The sequence below is a fragment of the Phaenicophaeus curvirostris genome, chromosome 20 (genome assembly GCF_032191515.1).
Source record: "Phaenicophaeus curvirostris isolate KB17595 chromosome 20, BPBGC_Pcur_1.0, whole genome shotgun sequence".
Taxonomy (NCBI): Eukaryota; Metazoa; Chordata; class Aves; order Cuculiformes; family Cuculidae; genus Phaenicophaeus; species Phaenicophaeus curvirostris.
The window spans coordinates 8220740-8237892 of NC_091411.1; the positions used below are offsets into that span (position 1 = coordinate 8220740).

At 46.5% G+C, this 17153-nt stretch overlaps 1 protein-coding gene across 14 annotated transcripts in view; it reads left to right on the forward strand.

Moving 5' to 3' along the window:
• PRRC2B (proline rich coiled-coil 2B) overlaps window positions 1-17153 on the forward strand; it is a 50184-nt gene that overhangs the window by 16423 nt on the left and 16608 nt on the right. For 10 of the 14 annotated variants that reach the window (XR_011338842.1, XR_011338841.1, XM_069873161.1 and 7 more), the window contains exons 5-18: window positions 799-871; window positions 3602-3745; window positions 4329-4567; window positions 4956-5077; window positions 5524-5666; window positions 6271-6361; window positions 6775-6967; window positions 7339-7654; window positions 8170-8360; window positions 10743-10950; window positions 11652-11865; window positions 12498-14561; window positions 16073-16272; window positions 16959-17104. Coding sequence is in view for 12 of the 14 variants with exons in the window: in XM_069873161.1 (XP_069729262.1) it covers window positions 799-871; window positions 3602-3745; window positions 4329-4567; window positions 4956-5077; window positions 5524-5666; window positions 6271-6361; window positions 6775-6967; window positions 7339-7654; window positions 8170-8360; window positions 10743-10950; window positions 11652-11865; window positions 12498-14561; window positions 16073-16272; window positions 16959-17104 (4344 nt within the window). In the remaining 2 variants the exon portion in view is untranslated. The remainder of the gene's footprint in view (window positions 1-798; window positions 872-3601; window positions 3746-4328; window positions 4568-4955; window positions 5078-5523; window positions 5667-6270; window positions 6362-6774; window positions 6968-7338; window positions 7655-8169; window positions 8361-10742; window positions 10951-11651; window positions 11866-12497; window positions 14562-16072; window positions 16273-16958; window positions 17105-17153) is intronic. The other 4 variants (XM_069873166.1, XM_069873170.1, XM_069873167.1 and 1 more) reach the window with 1 other exon arrangement.

Below are 17153 nucleotides of genomic sequence, written 5' to 3' on the forward strand. Positions count from 1 at the left end.
CCCCAGGAATGCCGTGCTGCAGTTTGAGTATAATTCTGTGCATGTTACCTCCGCACCTTTTAAGCGTGTGCGGAAAATTTCAGTCTAGAAAGAATGGCTGGAATGCAGGATGGCTGGTTAGCACTTGCAAACTATTTAACTTCGGGTCTAATTCAAGTTTTGCTAGGTGACAATAGATCCAGCTCTTGCTCTCAGTCTGATGAGACTTGATAAGAAGAGATCTGGGCATGTGAGAGAAGTAGCCAGTGTCAGGATCTGAAAAAGCCACTGGCAAGTAAAAAAGCTTCCCCAGAGAGTGCAGGGACTCGACCCCTCTGTGCTGCAGATTTCACACTTCTAGCTTAAAAAAAATACCCAGCTCTTGGGGTTCAGGGAAATTGGGACAGGGATTGTGGTTTGAAGGGAAGAGTGGTTGATGCATGAGAAAGTAGGGTGGCCTTCAAGCTGGGATGTAGCATGGAACAAATGTCAAAAATTAAGAGGGACTGACTGTGAAAATGCAACCAAACAAAGGGAAAGCTTGATTAGAGGGAGGAAAGCAGGAGGAAATAGTTGAAGATGAATGGAGAAGCGAGAGGTAGGGCAGGGGAGAGGATTTCTGCTGTAGCATCATAGCACACTGGAGTGGAGGGCTGCTGACTTTAGCCCCACCAAGAAGCTGGGGAGATCTGTGGTATCCAGTGACATCTGGGTGATCTGGAGGTCTAAATTGTAGCAGGTGCCAGCCAGGAAATGAGGCATAGTCATGGGACTTCACTGATCTGTGGACGTTGGGGTTTTTTTATGTTTTGTTTTCAGAGTACAAATTCAGTGCCAGGTGGACCAAAGTCATGGGCACAGCTGAATGGAAAGCCAGCAGGACAAGAAGGTGGTGAGTATGATAAACAGAATTGGAGCAGGGTGTGTGCCTGTTTCTCCTGGATACGCATGAGATGGGGTGGACTCTATTTCTTCCTGCCCTCCCTGTCTAGACTGGTGTGGAATGGGACACAGCTGTCTTGGTTGTAGCACAACGAAGCCGTATGAATCTTGTTTCAATCTGTGTAGTGTTTTGACTGGAATGATACAACTCCATCTGTTCAGGTCTACCAGTGCAAGACACAGCTTGAACAGAACACGTTCTGTTGCTAACTTGAACCAGAATGGTTCATGTACTTAGGAAGCAGCAGGGAGTTCTGGGATGTGAAGGTTTTGAAGAAGGGTAACGTTTGCCCCCTCATAAGTGTCTTCCATCAGTCCAGAGCAGTGTGTAATGAGGGTACATAAAACAGAGAGGAGGAAGGGAGGGATTGGTTTAGGACAAAAGAGGAAGAAAGGACATTGGAGACTGGAACGTAGACGTCTCTGTGGCTAGTAGCATGAGGAGCTTCAACCTAATTACATGGTCAATAATGAGGCTGTAATGAGAATTCTCAGAGGGAGGCTGTACACTGTGTCCTTGAACCAAGGGTATTACAGTGCCAGTGGGTGGAAGTGGTGTTGAAGCTGTTGCAGCATGCAGTCCTTACGCCTTGGCTGAGGCCTTTCTATCAAGTTTCCGTGGGTAATTGGGAGTTCAGTTGTCTTCAGATGCGTTCATTTCCTCACAGGAGGCGGTTTCCAGCTGCACTGAGTACTGCCATTAAAACTATAGTGAGAATAACAGCTCGGTTCCACTGTTCTAATGTGAACAGACCTGGAACCATTCAGTTGAGTGAAATAGCAGAGATTTTAAAGAACTGAGACAGCTGCAGATTGCAGAAATGGAGGGGACAAGCTTACCCTAAATTAAATTAGTCTCTTAATGAAACAGTATTTCTCAAAGGCTAAATGTTAAAGCAGAGATTTGTAGTTGACCAAGGTTCGTCATCAGTGCAAAGACTGTGATTGTTTGGTTCATTGGGATTGTTTTGAAACTGTTGCTGTGTGGACCTCCTGTGCAGTCATTTTAAGATCTGATCAACTAACAGTGTTCTTAAAAATCTTTTGAAAACTCATTCTAGGTCACACTTAGCAATATAGAGTTCTAAACCCAAGAAGAGTTGCATATGTGGCTAAGAGCAGCTTAATTGGAAGGCAATTGAATCACAGAAACATCAGAAATCTGGCTGAAAGGACTTCTTAGGTCATCGCATCCTTGCACCTCTCCTCCAGTGGCATTGAACAGTTGCTTTGCCTTCTAAGATAATACAGCAGTTTCTGGTATTGTTGAGAGAGAAGCAAGTCTTTTGCTTTTTGCTCTCTTAGGTAGTGCTGCTGTAAAATCTTTTTTGGAGGGACTTGTTGTGAAGAAATGTAATCCAGTAAGTTAATTAGGAACTGCTCCATGCCTGTCTTCTGTATAAAGGGCATTTGGAGAAAAAAGAAGGTGCACCGAACTTTTATCCATACGATGCTGCCTAGGGTTAGAGTACAAATTGTTAATGCCTGCACGTGAACAGGCATTGTACAGCCTCACATTCAGCTGGAAGTCCCCCTTGAAAGACACTTTGTTTATATTCTCATTGTTGTTCAGTAGGATAATGCACTAGAAATTGGAACTCTTGACCCATTTCAGATAGTTTTGGTGTATTTAAGAAATGTCCTTCTTGTGTATCCTCATCTGTCCAATGTTTGAAGATACTATGTGCAGCAGTGGCAGTGCCTTCCCTGGAAATCTTCAGATAGGTTTTGTGCAGTGTGCACATTCCAGAAAGTGAAAATGATTTAGAGAAGCAATCTTTCTTGACAGTTCAGGGCAAGGAAGGGTAAGAGCAGCTGAGACTTTCTTGTTAGGTCTTCAGTACTCGTTGCGGATGTTTCTAACATGGTAATTCTGAAAGGCTCTTTTTAAAAAGAGCATTAGGCAAGTAACACCAAGAAGCGGTTCTCAAAAAAGCACGTTTGCTCTTTGATGCTTAATAGAGCAATAATACTGACAATTTCCTTTTATTTAATGTTATCTTGACAACAGATTTAGGAGAATTGCTGTGTTTTGTTTTCCAGTCACTGGCAGATCTTTAGAACGGATAGAAAGCTGCCGTTCTAGGGTGGCTGATGACTCGGCAGGACAGTTTCCCAATGACAAGAAATGAACTTGGCCTGATCTGGCCAGTGATCTGCATCTTAAAAGTGCTTCAGCAGGGAGGAGAGTGGGGTGTAGTATATGTTGTTCGATCCTTGTCTGTGGTCTTTCCCCGAGTATATTGCCAGAAATTTTAATAATAGTCTTTCCTGGTAGAGTGAGATCTGAGCGGAAAGAGTCTGAATAGAACATCAAATACTTGATAAACAGGATATCCTCTATAAGTGATATTGCGGGATTTATATCTGTGCCTTGGTATGAATTTTGTAGTTTACAAAAATAATTGGAAGCTGAGAAAGTTCACTCTGACTTTATTCAGCATGAGAATTGAAATGCAGATCCCAAGTTAAGAGTGTGGGAGTGCTGGGTGAGGAAATGTGTTGGTGACAGTGTCTGAGAGTGTTTTGGATGTGAGCTGAGGTGCTGGTACGATAGTAATTTGGATTTAAATATGCCAGAGGCCCATATTCTCAGGAAACGTGTTTTCAGGCTGAGCTCATTAGGGAATTGAAAGAGTAGAAAGATCTTCCCTGACTCCCACACTTATTTGTCTGACAGGTTCAAGGGCCTCAAGCCGACTGTTATCCTTCTCTCCCGAGGAATTTCCGACGCTGAAAGCAGCTGGCGAGCAGGACAAGGTTGGCAAAGAAAAGGGCGCCTTAGATCCGTCGTATGGGCCAGGACCAAGCCTCCGCCCCCAGAGTAAGTGAGCAGTGGTGTCTTTCTGTCTTATCCCAGCCTGTAACCCATGGACTGTGTATCTTTTTCTGTGCTCACACATATCAAGCTGCTTAGGGAAACGACAGTGGATTTGCGTGTAGTGCTGATGTTCCCTGCCATTCCCAGACAGCCTAGTATAGACTGATGTCTACTACATTGATTCATAAAAATTGCTGTGTGCAGTTGTGAAGCAGGCCCCTTCCCCCTGGGCTAAGGGAGAGCCACAAGTGAAATGAGTGGGTGCTGCAATTGGCATCTGTTTGAATGCATGACCTAATTGGCCTTAATTCTGCAGAACGACTGTGGAAATAGGGAGCAGAGTTGGTGGAATTAATGCTTATTGACAAATAACTGTCACACCACTGGTGTCCTTACTTAGTAATGGCTGATAGTGCTGATCTCTTGGGAAGATAAGTGTGTTTGGAAATTTTACTTGGTCCCTGATGTTTTTGTACGCACTCAGTGGAATTGGGGCTTGACCAGAGTATTTGTGCTTCGAGACTTTTTGGCAGAGTGACTGTCTGCATTTATGAATGTTCACAGAATTATTACCTCCTTTCTATAGATGTCACCAGTTGGAGGGAGGGCGGTGGGAGGAACATCACCTCTGCCACATCTCTGACCGCCTCTCCTGCTGAGCTGGGCAAGACCTCCAGCACCGGAGACGGAGCCCCCTCCTCAGTGAGTGCCAGCGATCCGAAGGAGCCGTCTCTCCGCCCAGCTCAACCTATCCGCAAAGGGGCTTCGCAGTTCATGGGAAACGTCTACCAACCACCTACATACCATGACATGCTACCTGCTTTCGTAAGTTGCCCTTTCTCCACTGCTGGACGATGTCCTTGCTGCTTAGAATATGTGTGGGTTGAAGTCGTCAGCTGTTTTCAGGACTCTCGGCTGGTTCCCAGGGCTTGCTCAAGAATCCTCTTGATCTATTTTTAGTTTTCCCTGTTCTGCATTTATCCTTTGTGCTACAATAGTGTAGCACAGCCTTGCTCAGACCAAGGAAAAGTTGCTGCTTTCGCTCTAGAGCTGGAGAGGGAACCATTTGCCCATGGTCTGTCAGGCAACTGGACAAAATGTTTGTTTTCCCTTTGCATGGATGCAGCTACTGTGCTCGTGTAGTAACTTAATTTGGATAAACCTTCCTGTGGCAAAGAGAAAAAACAGACTATTCTGCTTTGATTTGTTCCAGATGTGTCCACAACAGCCGTCTGAGACCCCTGCATCGCTGGACCGAGGGTCTTTACCCGTTCCTCAGCTTCGGCTTGAGCCCCGGGTACCTTTCAGACAATACCAGATGAACGACCAGGATGGGTAAGGCTGCCATGACTGTTCCACTTGAGAGGCATGCTCAGAGTATGACATGAACCTTAAACTATGCAAGAATTTGGGCCAAGGATCCAATTGCGTGGGTGAAGCTGCTGGCAGCCACAGAGGAAAACTGAATTTTACCCAAAAAAAGCAGGGTTTGGCACCAATTACAGCAGCATCCGTAAACACACTGTATCTGAAGAGTGGGTGCATGCGAGTTGTATGTGACCCTGGACTGAAGGGGCTGCAGCTTTGGTCTGTAAGCCCTGGGAAGTGGGTACCATGTAGGCAAGTGAAAGAAACTTTGCTGGACAGGGAGAGAAACTTGGAGCCCTTGTTATATACAAGTGCATGGTAGAAAAGCACTGATATTATGCTTACAAACTCAGCTCTACATTCTTTTCTTTGTTGTTTGCTGTTTCTAACCATTTCTTTGCATTTCCCCGTAGAAAAGAGAACAGACTGAACCTAACTCGCCCAACACGTCCAGTTCGGCAGCAACTAGAGAGACCCCCTCGGCCCACCATTATCAATGCAGAGAACCTAAAAGGGTTGGATGAACTAGACACCGATGCAGATGACGGATGGGCAGGTACAGTGCTTCCATTCCCTAGCTTCAGGCAACAACTGAGGAGGTGAAGTAAGGGAGTTGCTTCTCCCTGAAGTGTGAAATAGCCAGGATATTCTGGTGGCTCTGTTTCACTGCCACAAGAAGGAAGGAGGGGAGGCAAAAGGGTAGTCTGTAGTTGTGAAACTGCTGTTGGTGTAAATGATGACACAATGGATCCTTCTGATCCTTCCATAACACTACGCTCAAGGAACCGGATCTGAGGACTCTTAAAATCTGAAAACACCAAACAGCAAGAGGGTGGCAGTATGGCTGCTGAGAAGTTAGTCCTGCCTTTTCAGTAATGGTGTTCCGTATCCTGTTGCACACACTCTGGCTTGGTGGCGGTTTCCTCATTTGCAGAAACCTGTTCCCACACTGCTTGCTGCGTCTATTCTGGGACTAGCCCAGCTATTCAGCAGTGTGGGTCCACACTACTGTTGTGATTTCCAGTACCTGTGGTGAACATTCAGATTTCACAGTAGTTTATGCCGAGCCTGCTTTAATGTCAGAGGACATTAGCTTTATCAGGACAAGGGACTTGTTTCTTTCTTTCTTATATATCCATTTTCCAATCTTACCTTTGTAGGCATTCATGATGAAGTGGATTACTCTGAGAAACTAAAGTTTAGTGAAGATGAGGAAGAGGAAGAAACTCTTAAAGATGGACGACAGAAGTGGTAAGAAGTGACTGTATTCACACCTACAGTTGTTTGAATAAAACTGATCAGCATCATGATCCTTCTAAACCTTGTTCTAAATGTTAAGGCTTGCTCCCGGTAATTCATATGTGACTGTTAATTCACTGGCCATTGGTTGAGCGAGCCCTGTGGATGCGCGTGGGTCTTGAACCTGAGTGCCAGGGTGCCAGGCTTTTTTCCTCCTCCCCTTTTTGTCTCTCACCTTTCTCCTGCTACACAACAGTGATGTTAATCCTTATGCACCTTAGGGAGAAAAGCGTGTTGGTTGTTCTGTTGATGTTTTTTGGATCTTTTCTTTCTGTTGCTGTCAGTTGCCTTTGCCAGTTGATAGGACTGCAAGTGGTTTTTTGAGGCAAGTAGCAAATGTAATAGCAAAGTTGTTTATGTGACAGGAACAGCTGGGATCCCAGAAGGCAGCGACAGTTGTCCCTAAGCTCTGCAGACAGTGCAGATGTCAAACACGCCTCGGAGGAAGGAAAAAATTGGAGTGACTCAGTTGGCTTGTCCCGGCCTGTCCGGAAAGTGCAGGATTCGCAGCAGCCTCCAAGGAAGCTGAATGGCTGGAGCTCTGCATCTGAATACCAGGTAGGTTGAACTCAAGTGAGTGGGCTTGTGCTGCTGGATACAATGCATTGTTGTCCTGAAGAGGCTAGTTTGACATTTTATTGAAAACAGGATGCTGGTGAATGTCTCAATCCTTTGTTTATATCCAGCTGGGGAGAAACCTATCTGTATAGCACTCCCACTGGATAAGACAAATGGATTCTGGTCCAGAGTAGTGGGGTTGTCAGACAGTGAGAAAATGGAGCTACTGAACTACATAGCAGTAACTCCCCACCAAAAAGGGTGAGAATAGTGGAGAGGGAGCCAGGAGGGGATTTTCTCAGCGTGGGATGCAAAGCTTTAGATAAAGATGTTTGTGCCGTGCTGACTGAGGAATGCTTTTCCTTTGGCAGAAGCCAACACAGGGAAGTGTTCTCAGACAGCAGTCCGTTGAGGATAAAGAAGAAAAGGTGCCACTGAGACAGAAATTTGTGCACTCTGAGATCTCAGAGGCTGTTGAGAGAGCCAGGAAGCGACGGGAGGAGGAGGAGCGGCGAGCCAGGGAGGAGCGTCTGGCAGCCTGTGCTGCAAAGCTGAAGCAACTTGATCAGAAGTGCAAAATGGCTCAGAAAAATGGGGAGACCCAGAAACACACAGAGAATGAAGACGTGCGACCCCCAAGCACGGAGAAAAATGCTGTGCAAGAGAATGGTCATGCTTTCCAGAGAGGTAAAGAAACATTGCTTGCCTCACCTTGTAAAAATGGGGGTTTTTTTGTTATTGTGCCACTCTCTTACCTGATGTGTCGGGGACTTCCTGGGAAAGAGCATTAGGAGGGTGCTTGAGTGGCACTTGAGAGATCAACTGCTTCACATATTCTGCAGAATATTTTGGATTGATGATGGAGATAGTTTTTTATTTTAAAAAATCCTATTAAAACAACTACAAACTCTTTTGGTTGCCTTTGCAGGTTTAAGTAGTAAGAGGAGAAATGGACTTCTTCCTCTGAGTGCTTAAGCAGAAGGCTGGTGGCAGAGGGGGATCTTAGAATTGTTCATTAAACCAAGGTGGACAAAGCCCTCTAGAGCAATCTGTGCAAGTTAGGGAGATTGCCTGTGAGGTGCTCTACATAGTTGGAAGGAAGTTCAGCCACATAACGTAGTCAGGACATGCCCACAGCTGTGGATATCGTGCTGTTGCAGTGTGCTCGCAGGGCTTTTGAAGGCTTATTTTCTTCTCTGCAGCAACCCCTGAGTTTCCCACACCGGATGTCTCTGTTGGCTATCTGGAAGAGGAGACTCCTGCCCCAGCAGCAGCTCAGACAAGCAGCGAGGAGGAGCTCAGAGAAGCTCCCTCCCCAGCACAGGAATTCAGCAAATACCAGAAGTCTCTTCCCCCACGATTCCAGAGGCAGCAGCAGCAGCAACAGCAGCAGGTAATAGGTGAAACACTCCCACCCCTCTTCCTTTGGACCCACCAAACAGTTATGTTTGCTTGGTTCTCAACACAGTCAGCACGAACTAACCAACCATCTTCAGGCTGGCAGGTGATAAATGTGTTTAACCTTGGGTTTTTTTCAGTACTTCTCATCACAGGTGTATCCCTTGTGATGGGTATAAGGGCTCCATGTAGGTTACGTGAATTTTATATCTGCCCTGCAGTGCCACATCTGTTGTGGTCAGGGTTTTCTGTGTCTGGGGAGAGGCATGGGCAGGCTAGGTTTGTTGGAAATCTCTTAGGACTACGTGTTTTGTAGCAGAGCTCTGGTTTGCAAATGTGTTTATGCAGGAAAGGCTGGAGATGTTCCCCTTCTTGTATTCAAAGTCAGAAGAAAAGCAGTGACTACCTCGGTACTTGATGTAGGCCTGATCCATAGAAGTGTCTAATGTCTTTGGCTGGCCATGAAGCTGGTGAACATCTCTTCTTACTCCCTGGCACAAGCTGAGAGCAAGGAAGACCTTTGGGGATCACCTGCTTCCATTTCCTTTGCACTTGCTGTGCCCTTGCCCTGTTGGGTATGGATGGCCACTCACTTGCCAAGGGTAAACTGTGTTTAGGTTGGCAGGTGGTTGGACTCCACATTGAGCTGAACATGAGAGCTGTGGATTGGCACAGTTCTCATTCCACCTCCTGCCTTTGCCAAGAGGAGGGTGGTCCTTTACATCTCCTCTCACCTTCTACCTACCTAACTTTTTTTCTGTGAGGCTCTTTCAAGTTGTTTTTTTCTTTGCACCTTAAATATGTTTTATCTTATTTGTTTAATTGAAAACAATCTCTTCTGGGGTTGTGGGAGACCAGCTTGAACCACTTTATGCTCTGCATCTTGCCCCAACTTACAGCTGTATGTGCCATGCACACTGTTCAGCTCGATCCTCCTTAGGGCAGCAGAGTCAAATTTGGTAAGAGACAGAATATCCAGGCTTGAGGTAATGCCAAGTTAATTGCCATTCTTCACAGAATAACCACTTGAAACGTGATATAATCAACGCTGCTGCAAACCTCAATGAAGAGCTCACATTTGACTTGTGCTTGGAAGCTCAGTAATTGCTCTTTTATGGATGTTCCCCTGTGCTTGTTACTGGGCAGTTGACATTTTCATGATTCAAATGTACAGCAGCAAGCGCTGCTAATGTTACTTTTCAAAAGAGATGCACTTGAACTAAAAATAATGGGATGTCTTTGCTGTCATGCTAATAATACCACAGGTTATTGCAATGGAAGAACATGAAATTTTCATTTTTATTTTCTCTTATCCTTGGTGTCGTTAGGATGTATGAGGCAGTTTGTATTTTGGCTGGCTTGTATTGCCACTTGGTAGCAGTGGTTCTGTGAGAAGAACAAAATGAAAAATAGCACTGGTATCATTAATGAAATACTTTGTCCAAGGTACTGGAGCGCTAGATAACTTGGATATAATCTTTGCATTTATTTGAGTTTCTCTGTTGCCATAATGATGCGTCAGGATCAGATTTTAAAGTTTCTGTCTTATTCTGCCGTAGGGGATTGGCTTTTTTTATGAACAGTCATGGTCTCTGAGGCTGCTGTAAGCTTAGCAAGAAAAGATGGTGGAAAGTTTGACAAGCAAATAGATGCATTCCATGTTAATTGGAGCTTTTTGTCTTCTGAAGGCTTTCTTTGGTACACAAAGCTCCCTTGAAATATAGGTTCTTTGTGGAGCTTTAGCAAAAGTTAAATGTCAAATGAGATTAGCATTGTGATGGTCCTGCTAAAGGAAGGTGGAACTGGCAATGTGGAAGATGGAACACAACCCAAAGGTGTCAGCCCATCTCTGGAGGATGTACAGGAAACGCTATAAAGTATTAATAGCTCTTTTAATTGAGTTTAGTTTGTTCTCATCTAATGTTTGGCTAACATGAGTTGAACTGATATATATATATGTATGCACACTAAATAGCTTATAATTGCATTTCCTCTGAAGAGCAACATCTTGTCAAGTAGTTGGTTCTAGTTAGGACTTTGTGTTTGACAGGAAACTGTCCTGCATCTCATAGAAGTATTGAGAAAAAGGAAACTCAAATCTTGAAGCTTATCCCTTGTGTTTGGCAACACAGAGTGGCCTGTAGTGTTGTGAGATTCTGGCTGCAACATATTCTGGCTGTTCTGGGTATTGGAAGAATAGCAACAGCTGCCACATTCTCGGTAGTGAGTTACCCTTATCTGCCTAACTGGATCCTATCTGATCCAGTTTTGAGCCTCCAACACATGGAATGGTGTTTCCTTTGGCTGGCTGGTTTGCAAATGTGATTCCTGGCACTGTGACCGTTCATGTCAAACAGGCCATGCCTCTTCCCTGCAGGAGCAGCTGTACAAGATGCAGCACTGGCAGCCGCAGCAAGTCTATCCTCCCCCATCCCATTCCCATCCCCAACGGACATTCTACACACCGCACCCCCAGATGCTTGGCTTTGATCCTCGCTGGATGATGATGCCCTCTTATATGGACCCTCGCATGGCCCAGAGTCGCACCCCTGTGGATTTCTACCCTTCAGCCCTTCACCCTTCAGGTAAGGTGTTTCCAGTCTTTCCTTTTATCATGGATGTTGATTTGGTCCATACCCAGGGAGTTGCTGTGCTTTACCCATCTTAGTTCTGTCCAGACTTGACATCTTGGCTGGCTGTGATTGACCTTTTCTAGGGATGAAAAAGAGTCAGTTGCAGTGAGTGCTGGTGAGGGAACAGAGGGGGTTGGGAGGGAGGATGCCTGCACTGCAGTGGGAGATCTTCCCTAACAGCTTTGGAGCCTTAGCACATCGCCCGCTGGGAGAAGAAGGATTAGTTTGGGAGTGACTGTGATAGTATGCAGTCTCAATGGACCCCCCTCTTCAAGACATGTGATGGAGAAGTGGAGAAATTGTGTAGTTCTCAAGCTATGTGCAATCCAGTACCTTGTTACTGGTCTTCAGAAGTGTGAATATAAACATCAGGCTGTATAAATCATTCCCTTGAGTTTGTGGTTTGTTTTCACACACCTGCTTGCTTCCAAGCCAGTGATGATGTTGAAGTGTTCTGTGTCAGGCTCTGAAAGGTGTGTCACCTTGTGTTATCACTCTGGGTGTGTTTCCCAAGCACAGGCTCCCGCTCCGAGAAAAGTTTCCCTGACTGCAGTCACTGCTGCCCTGGAAGAAAGGGGTGGTCAAACTAGTGGATTGTTAATTCTTGGCAGTGAGATCCTAGTGTTAATGGTATGAACTTCTGTTGTGACCAGGAATTATGAAGCCTATGATTCAGCAGGACACCATCGGTGGGAGCAGCTGTCGGTCTGAAGATCAGAACTGCCAGGCAGGACAAGTGGAAAGGAAAACTGCTCCCTTGGACCCTGTACCAGTGTGGGGCCAGGAGAGCTACACGTCTCTGCAGAGCAAAGGGTACTCCCTGTCCCATCAGAAACAGGCTGACACCGTGGAGGGAGTACATGCCAGGTGCGTGTGGAATTTCCCTGTCCTCATGTGCTGTGATGGGAGGTGCTGCCATAAGTCATCTCCTACTGAAAGGCAGTTGTAGAGTTGACCCAAAAGATATCTCTGAGCAGGCCGAGGTACTGGTCTGGTAACATCCTTACACTGTTGGGTGTTCGTCATGGAGTTGCTTACAGACTGAGACAGTCAGAGTTTTTCTGTCTGATGCTGGTTGAGGCTGACCAGCTTGGAGCCTGTCCGGTGGGAGGGAGGCACTTGTCACCTACATGGGTAGGTACAGAAAACAATGAGTCAAAAATTCTGATACTTTCTAGTTTGTCTCCTAATTCTCTGGGACTTTCTGAAACCAATTCCTTGTTTTCAGATCTCCACATACGGTGGAAGCTGAATCTCCCTTTTGCTGGCCTTCATAGGAACTGTTTTCTTTATCATCCATTGATTTGACAAACCAGGCAATAGAACCTGAGGCCACAGCAGATCTGCCCAGTGTTCAGAAGTTTATAGGCTCGTTGCCTTATGATTTAGAACAAACTTCAGTTCACTTTGTTTCCACCTCTCGTGCCCAGCCTGGGCCCTTGGAGATGCGTTGTGCTCTGCATTAGCGGACTTTTGTCTGTTGTTTGTTTCCTCCTCAGGAATGACAGTTACTCTGCTTCTGCTGGAAGGCTGGAGAGTCTGAGCACCCAGCGAGATCTCTTTGAGGAGAGAGGGGAGGAGTACTTGAATGGTTTTGACAAGAAGGCCCAAGCAGACTTTGACAGCTGCCTGTCTTCTCAGAGGATAGGCCAAGATCTCTTGTTTCAGCATCAGGAGACGGTGCAGGAAACCTGTCCTGCTGGCAGCCGCCATGCAAACTTGAGGTGCTCACCCCTAGAGCCTGATTTTATCCAAGCAGAGAAGAAGCCTGAATATAATGGCTGGGATATCAGCCACCATAAGAAACCTGCAGAGACTGCAGTGGAAGTTGCCGAAGAAGCACCTAGGGGTGAACAAACATTCAGTGCTGACCCGTGGAAGAAAGAAGGAGCTAACACCAAACAGCCCACGGAAGAATCGACAGAGTGGGCTCCAGAGAACCGGAACACCAGTAGTCAGCACCAGGAGCAAATGGGGAGGACACGACGATCAGGCCCAATTAAAAAACCAGTCCTGAAAGCCCTAAAGGTGGAAGAGAAGGAGAAGGAGATGGAGAAGGTTAAACTGGAGGGAGAGGACACCTCACGCACACTGAAGGAGAAGGTAGCTGTTCAGAAAGTGGAAAATGAGTCAGATGATTCTGCAGCCTTACTGAACTCCACACGTTACCTGCTGGATGACAAAGGTTCTTCCCAAGCCACCTTTGCTCGAGAAGCTGAGAAATCCCAAGAGGAAGACGAGGAAGAAGAGGAGGAAGAGAAGACAGAAAGAACCTGGGAGAATAAACTATCCAGAGAGTCCAATGATCTCCCTCCTACAAAAAGAAACAACTGGATCTTCATTGATGAGGAACAAGCCTTTGGTGGGAGAGGTCAAGGGCGTGGGCGAGGGAGAGGCTTCAGAGAGTTCACTTTCAGAGGCCGAGGCACTGTTGTGAGCAGCCGGGGAGTCTATAACAACCAGCGGAGCAGCCGAGGGCGAGGGCTTCGGGAGTTCAACCAGCCAGAGGACTTCCCCAGAGGCAAGCCAAGGCGCCGTATTGCGAGTGAGACACACAGTGAAGGGTCAGAATATGAGGAGCTCCCCAAGCGTCGCCGGCAGCGGGGCTCAGAAAACAGCAATGAAGGCTCTTTGCTGGATAGGGAGGACAGTGATTTGAAAAAGGGAGACTTCAAAGAGTCTTGGAGGTCCAACAAAATCTATTCCGATGATCACACTAGTCTGGATCCTAAGATGAGGGCTCCGAGAGCTTTTGGGAGATCTCTGCCACCAAGACTGAGCAACTCTGGCTATGGACGAAGGGGTTTCATGGGTAAGGAACCCACTCAGTGGCAAGGCAGGAGTGGGGGAGCTGGGTGGCAGGAGTACAGCCACACCTCTCCATCTGACAGTTTTGGGAGCAGGCAGCAGTCTGACAGGGACTACATTCAGGATTCTTATAAACATGTGGATTCCTTCTCCAGCCGGGTATTTGATGAGAATCATCTGGATGACAAAAGGCACTTTTTCCAGGAGGAGTACTCAGCAGATCAGGAGAACATAGAGAACAGGCCGTTCAGGAGGCGGCGTCCTCCCCGCCAAGACAAGCCCCCACGATTCAGGCGCCTCAGGCAAGAGAGGGAATCAGTCGGCCAGTGGAACCCTGAGGAGGGAGGCCCCAATCTGCTGCCCAGCCAGTGGCCTGGAAGAACCAAGCTGACCACCATGGAGAAGAGCAGCGTCTCAGGCAGACGATCTCCTGAGCTGTCCTACCAGAACTCATCGGACCATGCCAACGAGGAGTGGGAGACTGCCTCTGAAAGCAGTGACTTCAGTGAGCGACGGGAGAGGCGAGATGGAGTTTCAGAGAACGAAGGCCAGCTGGAAGGTGGCCTCGGGAGTGGGAGCTTGGGAGAGAAGAGGGAGCTAGCGAAGAGGAGCTTCTCAAGCCAAAGGCCACTTGTTGACAGGCAGAGCCGCAAGGCCGAGCCAGCAGGGTTTGTCGAGCAGTCTGTCAGGACTGGTGTAGGAGCAGCTTCCAGATACGAGAGCCAGCAGAACGGGACACTGATAAAAAGCAAAAGGTAAAGTTGTGGTTTGATGTACAGATCTCTGTCATCTGATACGCGGATATTGGAGGATTGGAGAAGGGCTAGACTGGGTGAAGAGCTGTTGGCTGCATTTCTTTCCACCTAGTGCAGGTGGCTCCCAGCACCATTTATCCAACCTTATGACATCCAAAGGTTTCATCATTGTGTGTTTTGTAGCCGACCAATGCCTTTGCTTCTGCGCTGGGAATCCAGGTTTATGGAAGTCACTGAGGCACTGTGGGAATGATGTGCTGCTGCTCTGTACCTTAGAGAGCTGCTCTCTGGAGTGCCTCTCACTAGAGACGTGAAAGATAATGAAGGAAGTCCTGGTCCTTGACTCCAAACCTGTTGTGTCCTTGCTCTCCCATCGTGAGTCCCCAGTGAAGTCGAGCAGAGCACAGAAGTGAGGGTTGGGTTTCCATGGGATGAGTTGCTGTGAGCTGTGCAGGCTGAGCATCACTAACCTGGATTCCCAGTAGCACAGTTGTGGTGTGAGTGCAGCGTGTGGCATCACCAGTCCTGGCTTTGCCTGAGCAGATATTTTCTTAGACCTTAGTGGAGAGCGGTAATGAATGGCAAGCAGCTCTCTGTGTATCCTGGTGAGAGGAATTCTGAGAGGAGGAACATCTTAACACAACTCTGATGCTAGGGGTTGAGTATTCCTTGCCAAGCATCTTGTGAAGATCGACAGGATGTTGGGTTAGGTGGGCCTTGGTCTTAGGCCAGTTTGACAGCTCCCTTATTTCCCTTGAACAGGACAAAAGTCACATGTACCTGCATTGTATTTGGTTTAAAGCACTAATAAATAGACAACTTGTTCTTTCTTTTTTTTTTTTTCCGTGCTCCTATGACTCGTGTCCCCCAGTTCCTGGATGAGGTAACTGGTCATAGTTTATCTGGAAATAAGAGAGAGAAGAGCTGATGTCTGGGAAGACAGATGTAGGTAGAAAGTGAAAGTAAAGGAAGGGAGAAGCTTCTCCACACACACACCTTTTACATGTCTCTTCTAAACTGAACACTGGGGAATGATGTATGTGGATGGTGGTCAGAAAAAATCCAGGACAAGCAAAATGGAAAAAATATCTTTTTTCTCAATGTTGTCGGCCTCCCCTCCCTTCTCTCACTTGGTGTTTGCCAAGAAGTGTGTTATTTGAAAAGAGGTCGAGAGGAGTTGTTGAAGTGGTGTCATTGGGAGCGTAGGAGACACTACAGAAACCCAGAGCTCTCTCCCTGGGGATCAGCTGGGGTATTGGCTGTGTTGCAGGGCCAGTGCATTGATTGACTAATGAGTACAGGTATTGGTCTCTTTCCATCCCACTTCCCCACTGACATCCTTGTAATGGGCTGTGTGCTCAGAATGTAACGTTTGCTTCAGTTGAAGAAAGGCTGTGGAAGCGTGAGGTGTGATTACAAACCTGGCAAGACATAGCCCATGTGTTTCCTTCTTGCTACTTTTACTCATTTTCTAGTGACAAATCTAATTCCTTTCCCTTCTTTCCTTGTAGATCTCCAGAAGAAGGAGGGAGCCTTGGCAACACCAGTAGCGGGAGCAGCCATTCCATTTACAGCTTGGATAGGGCTTCCCATGCCAACTCAGAAAGTGCTGAAGGGCCAGGTAAAAAGCCAGAGAAGGAGCCAAAATCCACCACACAAAGAGCAAGCGAGAAGGGAGAGGCCTTGTCGCAGTTTGAACTGAGCTATGGAAGTGAGTGTCTTAGTGTCTTTGTTTCTTTCAAGGGCTGACATGTTGTGGCTGACTTCAAGCCAGGCTGATTCAGTCCAGTGTAGTGTTAAATATTGGTTTGGGTTACTTTCCTATTTATTTACACACACAAGAAATCTCAGTGTATCTCAGTAGGGAAGACATGGAAGACAAAGCTGATTTTAAATTTTGAACCTAAACTTTCATCTAGATCTGACAGTCTCTGTAATGTTTCTTCTGTAGAAAGTTTGGTTTTGAGGAGAAATGAGGCTTTTCCATATTTCTGATGTACTTCGGGCTTGAAATGTAACAGTTTATGTAGTGCGAAGGAAATTGAAAGAGCATCTGGAGTGGGGAATTTGAGCGTGAGCTCATGGGAAGGAGAAATTGCCGTTTCTGAAATGATTGGTGTTAGGCTGTGAGCGAGCTTTTTGCCATTTGTAGAACTGAGATTTTACATCCAGAAGTGGTGGGTATGTTTTCAACAGTACCTGTGCCTGCTTTGTCCTTGCTGTTGTTAACACCCTATCACAGCATAAATTTCAAAGCTTAGCTGCAGCACTGCTGACTGAACTTGTTTGCTTGTGACATGGTTCCTATTTGGAATGCAGTCTTTTAATCGGTGCAGTTTTAAAGCTTTGCATGCATACACATGTGCACAATTTCTTCCCTGTATATGGTCTGTTTAGGTACCATCATCGATAATCGAGTGTCGAACACAGCAGAGGAGAGTGAAGTAGGTTCTATGGCAGGTGAAGGCTTCATTGAAGTTCTTACTAAAAAGCAGCGTCGTTTGCTGGAAGAGGAACGAAGGAAGAAGGAACAGGCAGCTCAGGTGAGGAGCGGGAGGTAGAAGAAGCTCAATGTGGTATGTTGTTTCAACT